General features: G+C 35.3%; 1 protein-coding gene across 6 annotated transcripts in view; it reads right to left on the bottom strand.

Moving 5' to 3' along the window:
- LOC108708284 overlaps window positions 1–17,697 on the bottom strand; it is a 115,440-nt gene that overhangs the window by 84,285 nt on the left and 13,458 nt on the right. For all 6 annotated transcript variants that reach the window (XM_018246827.2, XM_018246826.2, XM_041582217.1 and 3 more), the window contains 4 exons: window positions 13,875–13,998; window positions 7,939–8,107; window positions 5,267–5,445; window positions 835–978 (listed from right to left, as the gene is read on the bottom strand). In XM_018246827.2, coding sequence (XP_018102316.1) covers window positions 835–978; window positions 5,267–5,445; window positions 7,939–8,107; window positions 13,875–13,998 — 616 coding nt within the window. The remainder of the gene's footprint in view (window positions 1–834; window positions 979–5,266; window positions 5,446–7,938; window positions 8,108–13,874; window positions 13,999–17,697) is intronic.

The following is a 17,697-nucleotide window of genomic DNA, read 5'->3' as shown; positions in this document are numbered from 1 at the left end:
TGTTTTGACAAGCAGTTCTTCATATTATTTGCTTCTCTGACTTTTTGATGATCATTGTATCTACAGCTTTGCTTATAGAAAGGGTCCTTTTACCAGATCTGTTATCTTTGACACATTCTAATTATCTTTTACCTCTTTTTCTTTGTCATATATACTTTCACCAAAATACAAAAAATTGTAAATTATGACCCAAGGAGAAAATATACTGATGCAATGTGTAGGGGGGTATTTATAAAAACTTGAACGTATGTAATTATTTTAAAAATAAAAATTCGACCATACTCACAAACATGATTTGGCTTAATTTACAAAAAATTCAAAGGAAAACTCTGCGTCTCGACAAAAATCATGCGGTTTTGGGTTTTAGAACGAAAACCAGCGTCAAAATGCAAAAACCCTGGAAGATCATGAAGGCAAGAAACATATTTCAATTGTAAACGGGACATCTGCCATTGACTTTTAAGTGACTTCGATAGGTTTTAGCTGGAGTATTGTCAGATTCAGATTTTTAGGAGCTTTGGAGGTATTTTTTCTTCTAAAAATTCAGATTTTTCCCCTGACCAGAAATATTAGAGGCTTAATAAATAGGTCCCTAAATGTCTTGTTATATACACTGTATTACTTTGGAATTTGTTTTTACATTTGCCACTGCTTTTTCTCCGCACCCACCTATAAAGTGCCTTATAATCAACTTATCACTCACTTGATCCTATTTGTATACATTATTTTAGCACTACCTTAAATTAATAAATTAAGATGATTTTGTACACATAATTATTTCTGAAATTCGCTATTACATAGGCTTGTCTCACAGAGGGCTCAGTGTGTTCTTACCTCACCCATCCATTTTCTAAGGAAGATAACTGGGCTTGCTAGCAGTTCCTCTGGTAATGATGAATAATGATAGAGTTCCTCAGTCTCTGCATATAGCTTTAGTGCTTCTTCTCTTTCTCGAGATATTAGCTCCACCAAAAAGTCCTGTGCATAGGAAACACATTATCTTCATCAATAAGTATTGGGATGTGAAAGTAAAACCAAATACATTAATCACCACACATATAAAATCAAATAATACATTGTAAAATATACTATAATTACATTAAAATTATTCATTGCCTGTCTGCTAATCAAACTCATGCAAAAACTTTAAAAATATATGTACTCAAATTAAACGGCTCTATTCCTATAGATAGATTTATACCACACAAGACCCCTCAGTTGGGGGAGGAATCACATGGCATATCATTAATTTTATAAGAAAAGAACATTGTCGCTGTATGAGTAAAGTGTGCTCCAACGTAGAATTGTGGAACACCAGTTGTTTATAGATTTTTCTATACGTATGCACATATACAACTCGTGCAGTAAGCTATTTTAAACTAGGCTGTTAGGCAGCATTTTAAGCATTCCAAGAAACTTTTCCTAGGTGGAACATTCTACAACCATGGTTTGCTTCTTACATATATATAAGGCATGAAAATAACTTATGAAAAGACTCGATAATATCAAGTGAAAACCTGAATCGTGTAAATCTTTTGGAATCTTTTGGATTGGACACCCGAATCACTCAATTTTTTTTCGGGTCATCAACCAAAAACCCCAGATGTTTCAAGATTATCGGATGAAACCCATGGATTTTCGGATTCTGACTTTTTGCTGCTTCAAGGATATAATAAACCTCGAAAAATTCAAGGTTTTTCTTTTCACAAAATGCAAGTTTATGACCAAAAAATCTCGACCAGAAAAAATCTAGGTTTAGTAAATTGGTATGCGTGTAAATATTTTACAATCCACTAATATTATATAGTTACAGCTTTTTCCAAACAGAAGTATATTTTTAACACACTGAAAGAATCCTGATTCAGCTGTTGTAATTACAGTACTGATAACATATGCTAGTACTCAGCAGAGGGATAACTGTTTACAATTAATTACCCAGAAAAGACTCTGCGATTTGTAGGAATTTTGTCCAAAGCAGCTTTCAAGCACTTTCCGATGTGACACAGACAAGATCGTTTGCTTAACAGAGCATCAGTTCCTCTCAGCATAAAAAAACAACAAAAGCTGTGTGAGGGTAAAAACTCTCTTGGTAGTCATAGAAAGTCTATGCTCTAAAACGCCTCATACTTGTGGGACCGGATTTCTTTTTCAGAAGCACACTAAACTAGGAATGAAAAGGCATGCACCTGCATTGCTAAAAATATTCATGGTTGACAAAAAAATATTTATTTTGAAGGACTGTTTATTAAGGTAGTACAGGAAATTCAAATCCAGAATGTTATTCCTTCAGTCATCCAGCTGCAGTACTGGAATGATTTGCATTGTAGTTAAACATAGCTAGAGTGTTACTTCACCCTATTACATATCACACTGAGATTTCCTTTAGGACATTGTCTGTGAAGCTGGCAATTTGGGAATTTATGTTTTCCAATGTATAAACCTGATAGTGAGTGATGGTGGCTGATGGTAGCAATGTCTGCAATCATACAGTATAATAGTACTAATGTGATGACACTGCAATATTAATTTAGTTAGTAAACAGTTGGAAACATCAACTACTTAAACAATATATAAATTACATTGTAGGTTCGCTGTCTTAGTAGAGAACCATTAGGGTGGTAAAACACTAAATCATAATGAATAACAAACTATTATTATACAACGTTATTGAAATCTGATATTTAGATATGCATTGTGCCATTAAAATCATATATTTGTGTGTGTATAGAAAAAGCTAAGACTAAAATCAGCGATGATGAACAAGTTTGTAATATTGCAAACAATAAACAATATCTAGTACTCCAAGTGGTGCAGTTCTATATGTATATATTCTCTGCAATTATTATGTTCATGCAATTTAACACCAAGATATAAAAGATATCTACCAACCATCATTTCTCTATTCTATATTGTTATTTTGTCATAAATTTCAAAGCTTTTTGTTCTGTGGATCACGGTTCCAATTTAAATTCTGTAGTCAAGGATAGTAAAACAAGGACTGGCCATTGTTTCTTTGCCTAAAGAGTGTCAACCAGTTCTTCGTGGCCACTAAATTTAAGAAGGAGGCATTATCTTGCGACCCCGGCTTTGGAGATTACTCATTTTTGTGGTCCTTTCACATACATTTTCAATTCAGCTAGAATTAAATGTCCCAGATCTCAACTCTTAAATGTACTTACAATTGCATACATTATTGTCTGCAAATCTTGGTAAAAAATAGTATTTTGTGCAAATATTTTTCAAGTTATTAAAAGTTAAAATCATCTCTTTCCTGCAATAAGTATTTTGTGAATTTCCCTCAGGGTTTGTTTGTCTAACGATGTTCACCTGTACAGAAGTGGCATAAATCAATATAACCTATGTAGCATGTATTTCTGCATTCTACCATATAAAAATTTCAGTAATGTGAAGAGGCAACTAGTTTTTTCATGTCAGACTAAATTTTTATATTAGTCATTTATATACAACCCCTGTTCAGGACGAAATATTTACCCATTTGTGCTAGAGAAATCTTGAATCGTTAACATCAGAGAATCATTTTTTAATAGGTTTTTTTCTATAGGCTTGTAGGATTCATTGCTAAAAACAGGAAGGCAGATGCCACCATCTACTACCTGAGTAATCTTTTCATGGCCACAAGAAATCAGCTTATGGCAAAAGATTATCCAAAATGTAGATACTTTTCAATTAGATAATACATGTGGCAAATGAACAGCTGAATGCTTCCAGGTTAATGATGTTCCTAGGTGGTCAGATCAATATATTCCATTCCAGGGCACTGTTTTATTGCCAATAAATCAAAAGGAATAAATTGCAATGTTGTAAGTAAATAAACTGCTCATAGTTCTTTGTCAGGGTCTTTATCAGTTTTGGGGTGAGTAAACTGTGCCAACTATGAGCAGGATGAAACATGCACCCTGAATAGTAGTTGTAAACTGTAGATAAAGACACAAAAATGGGGGGGGGCCTTCACTTTTACTTCTTAAACCCAGGAAATGGCCTAGTTGCAAAGTTTACTTCTAACTTCCCCCCTGTACATTTACTTCTTGTTTTTCCCTGTATATTTAATTCTTAAGAAAGTCATTTGATACATGTGATTGGTGCAGAGTACTCCAGATGGGGAGAATTTTAGTCTAGCCTCATTTATTTCTCAACTAGTCCATGTGCAATGGTATTGCAGTCTGTTAAAATGAAGTCCATAGAGTCTGATATTTTACTAGAGTCTTATTTCTGACACACCTTCAAGCTTTGTTAAACAATGCAACAACATACAGCTCCATGCCTTCATATTAATCTGACATGTTAATCTGAAATTTATGAAAGCTTTCTACATAGTAGGGGGACAAGTCAAATATCAAACTGTATGGACAATCTGTGGACTGCTTTATTGGACTGTAACACAAATGCACAAAGACTCATTCCACTATAAACATTTAAGTGGATGAGATGTAAATTAAGCTATGCTGAATTTCCTACCAGCAGGTGCTTCTATTCTGCACCAGTCACAATGTGTGAGGCAGGTTTTATTAACTGGTCATTGTTAAACTCTGTAACACCAAACAAGTCGTTTGAACAATAAATGATTGCAGCACAGATTCTGTGTGTGTCAACACATCCTATCAGTGTTGGATGCCGGTGGCCCACCAAAAATCTTAGACCATATGCCAACACTCCACATATTTCAACTTTTCTACTTAGTCAGCATACTTATTCTGATAATAATAGAATACTACTGTCATCTAACAGCTTCTCCATTTATCATCTTTTTTCCCATACAATATAGAAAAATGACAAAAACATAGGCATACAGTGCAAAATAGTTTGGTGAGCAGGAGGACGTACTGGCATCTGGGTTTCCAGTTTTCCTGGTACCCAGTTAGGCCAGTCCAGCACAGTATCCTATTACTTCTAGTGCATAACTTCATTTGGGACTGAAGCAATGGGTTATGTGCAGCTGATCTGGTCCTTATGTATATAATCAATAAAGGTAACTTAGAACAGAAAATTCATCAACCCTAAAGTTTAAATAAACTACAATTATATATTGACTATAAACCATAACTAATCTAGAGATTAATTTTCCGTTTAAAGGAAAAAAGGACACCAATGACAAAAACAGAACCTTCAGAAAAATGGTTTCTCTTTCTGACTAGTAAAAGAAAAATACAATAAATTATTATTTTTATTAACAAAAATAACTGTCTCACATTGCATGACATATACAATACATCTTGTCAAGAACAATATATCTAATTGCAGATCATACTTTTGGGTTGAAAGTTACATTCCTTCGGAAACTGTCCTGAAGATGAGCAAACAACTCCTTATCCTCTTTTTTAAGAACATTCATGACTCGTTCAGCCATTGCAAAAATCTCCAGCCATGAGGGGAATATGTTTTTAATAAGGAGATGCAAGTACATAAATAATTCATATGGATGCTCCGCTGAATAAAAAAAGAAAGAAAACAATAAAACGCAGCTGCACATTTTAGAGATAAAACATTAATATTGCTTAACACAGAATTTCATTTTTTAAAATACGGTTTATATTTCAAAATATAATTGACATACTGAGCAGTAATAGAGGAAATTAAACAAAATGTTTTTGACAGCATGAACATGGTTGTGTTTCCTTTTACCTCAGCATTGCTGATTTGCATTTATGTGATATACATCATAGAGCTTGACAAGTATCATCCAGTAATTGTAGGTTTGTTAGGGGCTTGTTATTCTAGTGTCTCTCTCAGGAAACAAGAAGAATCTCAGAGGCTAAACATATGGTGTGACGGTAATCTTGTAAAGTGTGGGCGATGCATTTGAATTTACACTGAAAGATGCAGGCAGCATTAAAAAAAAAAAAGCTTGATGTAAATTTCTACACCTTTAAATTAACTTTTAGTATGATGTAGAGAGTGATATTCTGAGACAATTTGCAATTGGTTTTAATTTGTATTATTTGTGTTTTTTTAGTCTGTCTTCATGGAGCAGTTGGGTGTCAGATGAATGATCCAATGTATCTTATAGGGGGGGCTCCCTTTCCTAACAGATGTATTAGAGCTCACTCAAATAACTGATTCCAGTACAAACAAAATCTAACAAACTGCCTTGTGCACAAATTCTCCATGTAGAGAGTCAGAATTTCTGGTGGTTTTAATAGAGTGAGCTCTAATATATCTTTTATTCACAATATATATTGGATCATTCATCTGACACCCAACTCCTGAATGAAGACAGAATTAAAAGAAACAGATACTGAGAGAAGGATAGTGAAGATAAACCTAATTATTTCAGAAACGGCACAGAATTTTTAATAGAATGTATTGAGAATGTTTCTTATTTCAATATGATGAAGCTTATATTAAATTTTCATTTTCATGATAGTTCCCCTTTAAGTAAGTAAAAACATTAATACTATGCTGGGCTAGGCTATGTCAATGCTATATTGTCATGTTCCAAATCTTCATAGAGACATACTGTATTTGTTTGGCTTAAAAACCTATTCTTAGCTAAATTCATATGCTTGCAACTCTGCAATCCTCCTATCCTTGTGGCATTTGTCACAAGATTGAAGTAGGGCTTGGGGGTGGAGAGCAATGTTCCCTCTAAGCTGTGCGCTCGTGTGCACGCACATACATTTTGAGGCCAGCGTACACAACAAATTGTGGTGCACACAAAGACTTTTGTTTGAAAAAACAACACTTTGCATTTATCCTGACCTGCGCACACAGTTTTTAAAAATGCCCATACAAGTTTAAAATGTGCACACAATAGATTTTTTTTGCGCACATAGCCTAGAAGGAATTAGAGGGAACATTGGTGGAGAAGACAGTTTTATCTGTTAAATTGAAGAACATGTTAGCATTGCTTTAAATGGCCTATTTTACCTTAAATTTGTTTTATGGCAGTGGTCTTATAAGCAAATGGTCTTTATTTTATGTTTTTATTTCTTTTTATTTCAGGTACAGTAAGGAACAAACAGCAGTCCATGTGACAAGTGCATAAAGACAATAAAACTTAACTAAATCTGCCTGTGTTGAGGCACATTTTAGGGCAGGCTGATAGGTGAATTAGAGTGTTTAAAATTGTGTAGAGAAGTAATGGCTATAGCAGTATAAAGTAGCATGTTGGTTGTGAGTGAATTCTAACCGATGAGTTTTGAAAAGCAAAGGAAGGACTGTTTGAAATGTGCTGCTACAGTATATATATATATATATATATATATATATATATATATATATATATATATATATATATATATATATATATATATAGACATAGCATCATTGTGTGTGTATAATAAAGCTTAGAATTAAAAACATGGAACATAAACATAAATGTTATAGCATTCTTAAGATTCTAATGAAAATCAGTCACAAACATGAACATGCAAAGAATATTCTGTATGGAGGGATTAAAGGAAAACTATACCCCCAAAACGAATACTTAAGCAACAGATAGTTTATATCAAATTGAATGACATATTAAAGAATCTTACCAAACTGGAATATATATTTACATAAATATTGCCCTTTTACATCTCTTGCCTTGAACCACCATTTCGTGACTCTATCTGTGCTGCCTCAGAGATCACCTGACCAGAAATACTACAACTCTAACTGTAACAGGAAGAAGTGAGGAAGCAAAAGGCAGAACTCTGTCTGTTAATTGGCTCATGTGACCTTACATGTGGTTTGTATCTGAGTACAGTGAATCGTACGATCTCAGGGGGCGGCCCTTATTTTTTAAAATGGCCATTTTCTATTTATGATTACCCAATGGCACATACTACTAAAAAAGTATATTATTATGATAATGGTTCATTTACATGAAGCAGGGTTTTACACATGAGCTGTTTTACTCAGTATCTTTTAATAGAGACCTACATTGTTTGGGGGGTATAGTTTTCCTTTAAGGGTTCCAATATGTTTCCATCCTACCTGTAGTTGAGGTTTGCTTGAATGCCATTTGTAACGGAAATAGCCAATGGATATGGTAAGGCTCATATGTACAATTATAAACATACAGCACATTTAATGACTTGCTAGATTCTAAAATCATTTGTTCATCCATTGAAAATTGATGCATGCTTGCAGTGTTTTCATATTTCTGTCAGACAGATAAAAAATACAAATGAGCATCCCATATAGGAGCCAACCATATTTCCCTTCTACAAAGTTTGGACATATATAATATTAATATTTAATAACAAATAAAACATGCAATAACAGCTATAGAGGACGATTCATCAAAACTGGAATAGTTTTTCCCTGTAATAAGTTCTCATTTTTCTCCCAAAGTCAAAAGGGAAAAAAAAAAGCTTTTCATGAGTTTTAAAACTTTTAAAACTTTTTGCTGAAATTCTAACATATAGGCACCTATATCAAACACACAAATTCTCCATTGTTCTTTTTTTTCACCACAAAATATTCTTCTTACCAAATAAAAACTAATCCATGCTATGGGCAAAAACTATGGGCAAAAAAAAAACTGCTTCAGATCAGTCAATTCTCACACCATGTGGAAATTTAATGCAAGCCGGATGGAAAATCATCTAACTTGATAAATTGTTTCAAAAAATATATATTTTCAGTTAAGAGAAAATACTTGAAAAGAATGATAAATTAGGGGAAATTATGTATAATTTTTGTGATTTATATAATGGTGAACTTTCTTTTCATTTTCAAATGCTTGGCAGGCCATTAATAAAACAAAAAAAAAAAACAACAAAAATCTGAAAAACAGGTAGATGCATTGTTTATAGAATGTGTTAAGTTCAAATTACTGTAACAAACCGATCAAAATATAACTGGTTTTATAAAGAGATTAGTGTACTGCCCTTTATTCTAATGATGTTGCTTATTCCCACATCAAGGTATATTTATTAAAGTGTGAAGTTAGAGATCGCCACAGTTTGCTAGAGTGAAATTCTGCCACTCTTCATTCATTTCTATGGAATTTTGAAAGGCGTTTTTATCAAATGATGAACTTTCACCCATTGATAAATACTCTTTTAAAAATGGAGAGTGGTGGAATTTCACTCTAGAGGACTGTGGTGATCTTTAACTTCACTCTTTGGTAAATATGCCCCATCTTAATTTGCTGCCTCATAATCTTAAAGTCTGTAATTCCACCTTCCAACACAAATAACATCCCTAATGCTTCATCTATAGAGTTTTAAATATTCTACTATTTTATTTCAAGACAAATGTGTACAAAGGTCTGTAACTGCATTTGACAACACAGAACATCCTGACTTGGTTTATTTCTGTCTGCACATATAAGTGGAAGCTGCCAAACAGCTTGCTTAAAACAGTCCTGTCCATTTATTACACTAAGGTTGATAAAGGACAATTTCAGCTAAAGTTTTATTTTACAATTATTTTATTATTATTATTATTATTATTATTAACATGTATTTATATAGCGCCAACATATTGCGTAGCACTGTAAAGTAAATGTGATTATACAACTACATCACATGAATTACATATATAGAATATATGGAGTAACAAACATCACAATCAATACAGGTACAAAAAGGTGAGGAAGGCCCTATGCATAGGCATACAGTCTAAAAGGGAAGGGAGTAATACACAAGGTGTGGGAGTGGGCAAGATCGAATTAAGTGGGTGAGAAATGTGGTATTGTATGTGGTGTTGCGTTTGGTAGTTAAGCAGAGTGAGGGTAGGCTTCTCGAAAGAAGTGCGTTTTCAGAGATTTTTTGAAAGCAGAAAGGTTGGGAGAAAGTCGGACAGACCGTGGGAGAGCGTTCCAGAGGAGGGGTGCAGCCCTTGCAAAGTCTTGAATGCGAGCATGTGAGGAGGTAATGAGAGAAGAGTTGAGTAGCAGGTCAGTAGAGGAGCTTAGTAAGCGAGTGGGTGAGTATATAGAGATGAGTTCAGAGATGTAGGGTGGGGCAGAGTTGTGAAGTGCTTTGAAAGTCAGTGTCATTAATTTGAATTTGATTCTGAAAGGTAACGGAAGCCAGTGCAGGGATTGACAGAATGGCGAGGCAGAGGAGGAGCGGTTGCTGAGGTTTATGAGCCTCGCAGCAGTGTTCATTATGGACTGGAGAGGTGAGGCCAATTAAAAGAGAGTTACAGTAGTCTAGACGCGATATGATGAGAGAGTGAATAAGAATTTTGGCAGCGTCTTGGGTGATAAATGATCGTATTTTGGATATGTTCCTTAGGTGGAAGTGACATGATTTAATAAGTGACTGGATATGAGGAGTGAATGACAGGGCAGAATCTAGGATAACCCCAAGGCACCGGGCCTGGGGAGAGGGGGTGATAGTGGAGTTGTTAACTATGATGGATACTTCGGGGATGCTAGTGGTGTTAGTTGGAGGAAAGAGAACCATTTCAGTTTTAGAGAGGTTTAGTTTAAGGTAGCGTTGCGACATCCAGGTAGAGATAGCAGACAGGCAGGAGGAGACGCGAGTCACATTATTGTTATTATTTAACAGTACTACACTAGATTTAGTTGTGTTGCTTTTTTTTAGCCTCTGCCAGGGCTATGACCAGTGGCGTAACTAGATATTACTGGGCCCCACAGCAAATTATTTTTCAGGCCCCCAAAATGTTTAGAGGTTGACTTGTTTATCCAATATTTATTGAAATTGTATATGAATTAGGGCCTCATGGGGCCCCTATACCTCCTGGGCCCCCCTGCAGCCGCAGGGTCTGCTTCCTCTATAGTTACGCCCCTGGCTATGACACAGTGATTGATTGACTGCCACATCATAGTCTTGTTCAGTTTTGAAAATAAATATAAAAAACAAAAAAAAAATAATATACGTCTTAAACAGGTGATATTTAAATGACTAAAGCTGGCCATAGACAAGATTCGTACGATTTTCGGAACGTGTGTGGAGAGTCCCGACATTTTTCGTCCGGCGGAGATCGGTCGTTTGGTCGATCGGACAGGTTAGAAAATTCCCGTCGGTAGCCAATAATATCTCTGCGTGTATTGCCGAACGTACGAGACTGTCACTAGCTTTGTCTATCATACGATTGCTGTCAGGGACATCGGCTGATCTGTTCTTTAACTACTTTATTTGGTCGGAATGGTAAGACTTTGATCTGAATGGTTAGTGGCAGGTCGGGAGATGGGAAAGTCTGATTGTACATTGATTCGTACGATCGGATCTTTGCGTCTGTGGCCAGCTTAAAGGAGCCATGGCTTCAATATGATGCCTCTCAGAGTAGGGACTGGGTTCTCCTGTCCTCATAGCAAATTGTACAAAACTGCAAAACGTCACATAGGGTCCTTTTATAAATTATCAAAACTGGCTTTATGATATAGTTTTTTCGGGATTTCTGTTTTTATTTCTCTTGTTCTTTACAGATCTAAATTATATATGTTTATAAGCAGCTCAGAAACTATTGAATTGTTACTAATAACCAGGCTCTACACATGAAAGTTGTATGTTTATAGGGGAGGTTACATGCAACTGCATACGTATTCTATTCAGGGGTTTTAACATAAGAAGCATGCTAGAAGGCATACTTATTTGGAAAAGTCTAAATCCCAAACATATTTTTAGAACCCATGCCACTAAAGCAGGGGTTGTTTTATTTTGTAGTTAACATGCTGAGCATGAACATTTTAAATTATGCATCAACGTCATGGATATTGTTGTGGGAAACATACTGCATATACATTTATGTGAATTCTTTGCAGAATGCTCTACTATTACAGGAGAAGAATGTATTTTACTTCTGCAATGTAGTTCCCCAATTTCTAAGAATCTTTTAATATGTGCATTAAAAACCATATTTAAAGATCAAATGTAGAAGCTTTATATATCATCCTATTCCTTTTACTCTGTGAGATTCCTGCATTTCTATCATACACATTTGCCATTAAATTGTACACTATAATCTACTTTTTTATAGTCATCAGATGGGTCAATTCATTTAGGCAGCATGCCAAGTCAATACTGACTAGTAATATGTGATATGACTAATACCAGCACTTAAATGGGTGGGTCACTTTTAAGGTAACTTTCAGTATGTTATAGAATGGCTAATTCTAAGCAACCTTTCAATTAGTTTTCATTAGTTTAATTAGTTTTTATAGTTTTAATACTTAGTTGCCTTTTAATTCTGACTCTTTGCAACTGCCAAATGCACCTCGCTGACCCCTTCGAATAAGCAAATGCTCTGTAAGGCTACAAATGTATTGTTATTGTTACGTTTTATTATCGTCTTTCTATTCAGGCCCACTCATATTCATATTCCAGTCTCTTATTCAAATCAATGCATGGTTGCTAGGGTAATTTGGACCCTAGCTACCAGATTGCTTAAAATGCTAATTGAAGAGCTGCTGAATAAAAAGCTAAATAACTCAAAAACCATAAATAATAAAAAATGAAAACCAATTGCAAACTATCTCAGAATATCAGATGCTCTACATCATACTAAGGGCTTTATTTACTAAACTCCGAATGCAAAAATCACGAAGATTTCTGATTTTTTTTTTTTTATAAAATCAGACTTAAAAAATCACGAATTTTTCAGAATTTATTAAACCCTGAGGATGGAAAAGTCCAAATCTGAAAATCCGGCATCCCTGTCGAGGTTGCATATAAGTCAGTGGGAAAAGTCCCAATGATTTTTTGATGTGCGCCGGGTTTAATGCAATACTCCAAAGTTTTCTGAGTTTTCCGAAACCCATGAAAATCGGATGAAAAAAATCTGAAAAAATCTTAAAAAACTTATTTTTTTCCGCAAAGCACATTTTCGGGTACAATATAATAATAAATAAGAGTAAAAAACCCGAGTGGATTTGATCGGAGTTTGTAGCAGAAAATATTGAGATTAATTTAGACTTTGATAAATAACCCCCTAAAAGTTATCTCAATGGTGAACAACCCCTTTAAGTGTATAATGAATATTGGATTGTTTCACGTTTGAGTAAGATCTATGATCTCTTGATCTGAAAACCTATTTCTGTTATTGAGATCATTAGATAAGAACAGTGCATTGTTGACTAACTGCACTTTACGATCTATCAGTTCCATTGAGTTTTCAGAAAGAAGTACAAGAGAAAATTATCTGCCAATATAAATTGAATCTTATAGATCTGCGTGGGATCACCATAGGGACTAAAGAAAAACTCTGCCTACCTATGGACTTAAAGGGACCATGTAATTAACTGGCAGGGTAATGGGTAACTTGAGTTTGAGCGCCATTTGTAGTAGCAATGTTAATTAAGTTTATAAGGGCTGATGACACACCAGATTTTTCATTGTTGCATTGTTTTACATTTGGCAAGGACAACTGGTGCTACCATAGGTGTTAAGTTGCATAAGTGCAGTTGCCCATTCACTTTCTAACTTGTAACTAGAAGTAGTTCGATCAAAGCTAATTTGCTGTGTTATGTCAAACATACTATTTTGTGGTGATTGCAAAACTATGTAGCTAATAACAATTCAAAGCTGTATCTGAGGCCTCCGGAAGACCAGTTTAGATAAAATCTAGGAGAATACCTTTTTGCAATCATATATACTCATGGAAACATTTATTATCTAAGCCAGATACGTAAACTCTGGTTGAATTCCTAAAACAGCTCTAATATATTCTTAAGCTATAATATATCAAGGTTTGCATAGATCTGTACCTATATAAGGCTATATCTCTCAGACTTAACTACAAATGTTAGAAAGTTCTATAGGCCAGTAAAGCTCAAAGCAGTTATAGCCAAATACTAAGCTGTTTTCCTAGATATCCGCCTCATTCAAAAACAGCCCACTCACAGTCAGTTCTAGTAGGCTTCAGTCAACAGCAAACTGTGAACATTAATTCTACCGAAGCAATGAAGCTGTAAGGTAAGGTCTAATAGATTCCAACTAACACATCTCACTCACCTCGACCACTGCATTTTCTATAAGACCTGATATTGGAGACCGTGTAGCAGTTCTGAGTTTTAACTCTGTAAGTTTATGTTCCAGTATCCTACCATACTTCTCCCGTGCCTCCTTCTCAATATTTCTGTAAAAATAACGTGATTTATTACTAAGAAATAAAGATGCATGCTGATTTGTAATAATTTTGTATGCAATATCTCAGTCAAAAATGTATTTTGTTTTCTAAAACAACGCAAAAAAAGTATATGCTGAAAAAAAAGTAATTATTGGAAAAGATATCTATAGACTGTGGAAGGATCCTCAGAATTAGCTAATCTCAATCAGCAGATGTTGCAGTTGTATTCCTGGAAACAGTATTCCTCTGGGAAAGATGAAGGTTAGCTGGCAGTATTTCAAGATTGCAGAAAAGGAAAAGAAGACCAGCTTCTGAAATCTACAGAAATCATAATAATACACAGGTTCCACTGTTTTTGCTGAAAAGATAAGACCAAAAGGTGGATTGTGATCTACAGCATATCTCAAGACGATGAGCAGCAGAACACACCAAGCTAACACTGTTTACAAACTACTTCATTAGATCGCTCTTTTAGGTACTTTCTGAATTAGAGGGTCTAAAAGGTTAAGATCGGTCCTTTTCCCTTTACATTTGAAATCCCAGTGTTACAGAACAAATTGACTTTTTAACCTAGTTTTACATTACTTGGGGTGCAAAGAAATGTAGTTTTTTTATTTTACAGTTGAATCTTTAGATGCAGTAAAATGCTGCTTGTGTGTGTATATAATTATATTGAAAATATAGAATGCTTTGGGATCTAGTGTTTTCTGCATAAGTGGTCTTTCAGTAATTTGGATCACCAACACTAAATAAACCCAGTAGCATTGTTTGCCTCCAAAAAGGATTGATTATATCTTAATTCGGATCAAGTACTGTACTAGGTGCTGTTTTATTATAACACAGAAAAAGGAAATACTTTTCTTTAAAATTTGAATTATTTGATTAGAATGGAGCCTATGGGAGATTGCCTGCATGTAAATCAGAACTTTCTGGATAACTAGTTTCTGGATAATGGATCCAGAGCTGTCAACCTTCTAATTCAGACCATAAGGGGACCGACCAGGAAGTGACGTCACACACATGCACACAACCTCTCCTGAAGCCAAAGTTTACATGCTGAAATGTGCACATTGTTAAAAATGTTTTGCACATTGGGGTAGCAGCCCCAGTGGACCTCGCACGCCCCAGTCTGACACTGGACAGAGCCCAAACTCTGTTAACGGAAAAATAGATGGGTTGTCAGCTCTGTGGAACCCATACCTGTACTAACATGCAACAGGTCTGAGAAATAAGTAGCAAACATATGTCAAGAAAGCCAAAATGTAACAATAAACTCAATTAAAATTGGCATGCTGGCACAACTTGATTTACCTATTTTTAGAGTGCTGTGCTTATGACCCAATATCCTGGCTAAGACAATCTGTTTTCAAAGCTTTAAAATATGATCCTAGGGATGGCACTGCAGAAACACTTGGTGTTAAACTGATGTCATCATACCATTAACAGCAATCTGAAATATTTTGCTTTATGTCATTAAAGTTTTTTTAAAGTTCAGTTTTTAGGCAGAATGCTTAACATTTTTATGCAAGGGTTCTATATAAATCTATTTATATTCTAGAAGCATCTGCTCAGTTTGCATGCACACACACATGCATATACAGGTATAGGACCTGTTATCCAAAATGCTCGGGACCTGGGGTATTCCGGATAAGGGATCTTTCCATAATCTGCATCTTCATATCTTAAGTCTACTAAAAAATCATGTAAATATTAAATAAAACCAATAAGCTGGTTTTGCTTCCAATAAGGATTAATCATATCTTAGTTGGGACCAAGCTACAAGCTTTCTGGATAATGGGTTTCTGGATAACAGATTCAATACCTGTAATACAATAACCAAAATACTGTACAAAATAATTACTTATGATTACTTCTATGTATAGAAGACTATACTGGTAGGAACCCTGTTGGTAGAGAGAGGCGTACTTCCAAGGTCCCATAGGCAGCAGTATCAGATAATAAATCTGGAGTAGCAAGGCCGATACTGGGAAAAGTAGCAATATCCATAGTCAGAGGGAGACACGTTTTAAAACAAGTGGCCAGCAGGCAAATGGTCAGTTGGGCACAGATAGTCAAACAGGAATATCAAAGGACTTTGATAAAGGTCCCAATAGGGACTGAAAAAATTTTTTTTGTACAATGCACTGAATATAGTTGAGTTTTTTACTGGAAATTCCTCGAGTGCTGGTCTTTTTTATTACCTGTATATCAAGCTTTACTGGGCACTGGGGTGTTTGTACTTAGGGCAGATTCACTAAGCTCGAGTGAAGGATTCGAATGAAAAATACTTCGAATTTCGAAGTATTTTTTTGGTACTTCGACCATCGAATTGGTTAAATTCGTTCGAATTCGAACGAAATCGAACGAATCGAACGAAAAATCGTTCGACTATTCGACCATTCGATAGTCGAAGTACTTGCCCTTTAAAAAAAACTTCGACCCCCTACTTCGGCAGGTAAAACCTACCGAAGTCAATGTTAGCCTATGGGGAAGGTCCCCATAGGCTTGCTAACCTTTTTTTGATCGAAGGATTTTCGTTCGATCGTTGGATTCAAATCCTTCGAATCGTTCGATTCGAAGGATTTAATCGTTCGATCGAACGAAAAATCCTTCGATCGATCGATCGAAGGATTAGCGCTAAATCCTTCGACTTCGAATATCGAAGTCGAAGGATTTCAATCCGAGGGTCGAATTTCGAAGTATTTTTAACTTCGAAATTCGACCCTTAGTGAATCGGCCCCTTAGTGTGGTGCTCTCTGTTGTATATTTATAATTCCAGGTAAAGTTGTTGTACCGTGTTAGTCAGTCACAGGGCAAAAAAAAAAAAAAAGTTGGTATAAAGGTGATACCATTATTGGCTAACTAAGATAATCATAGCAAGCTTTGAAGACATTTTAGTTCCTTGAAAAGGGAACTAAAATGTTTTGAAAGCTTGCTTTGATGCTCTTAGTTAGTCAATAAAGGTATCACCTTTATACCACCTTTTTGTATATCTATATATATCTATATACTGTATTTATAAAGTAACAAAAAAGTACAGCACTCAACAGGCTCAGTTAGATTAACTGATTTTAATAAACAAACAAAAAAATAACTAAAGTTTGTTTATTAAAATCTACATGCCGTGTTTTTATTTAGTGTGTGCTCCTCTCTCTCTCGCACCCATAGGCAAGACAGTCCTGCCGCCCATTAAATCTTGCTACCCTAGGCCAGTGCATTTGTGGCCTTACCACAAATCCAGGCCTGCCTTGTGGCTGCGGCAGCAGTATGTTGCTCTGTAGTAACTGAAGTGGTTTTCTTGCATGCGCTCACCTGGAATGGGCGAGGTACAAGAGTCGTGGGGGGGGGGGCAAGTGCACATCCTACACCCAGGCATTGCTAGTTATGCCACTGACAATACAGGACTTGCCAAAAAATAAGACAAACTTTATTTAATCGATTCATAAAAACCAACGTTTCAGTCTCATTTGTGAGCCCTGACAAAGGTTTGCATGGCAGTGGTGGGTACAGTAATATACTTTCGTGTTTTTTAAACAAATGCACATAATCGTAGACTTGACGATTATAAGTGCATTTATGCATAAACCATGTAAGTCTATTTTTGTATCTTACAGTTTTGTAATAAAGTATACCTTTCCTTTACAAGTGCCTGTTTGTTGCATCTTTGTGTGCCTGCTATGCTTTGGTATGGATTACATTCTCAAGCTG

This window comes from Xenopus laevis, chromosome 2L (genome assembly GCF_017654675.1).
Source record: "Xenopus laevis strain J_2021 chromosome 2L, Xenopus_laevis_v10.1, whole genome shotgun sequence".
NCBI classification, from domain to species: Eukaryota; Metazoa; Chordata; class Amphibia; order Anura; family Pipidae; genus Xenopus; species Xenopus laevis.
The sequence above is the reverse complement of the archived record's forward strand: the minus strand, read 5'-3'. Positions and strand labels throughout refer to the sequence as shown.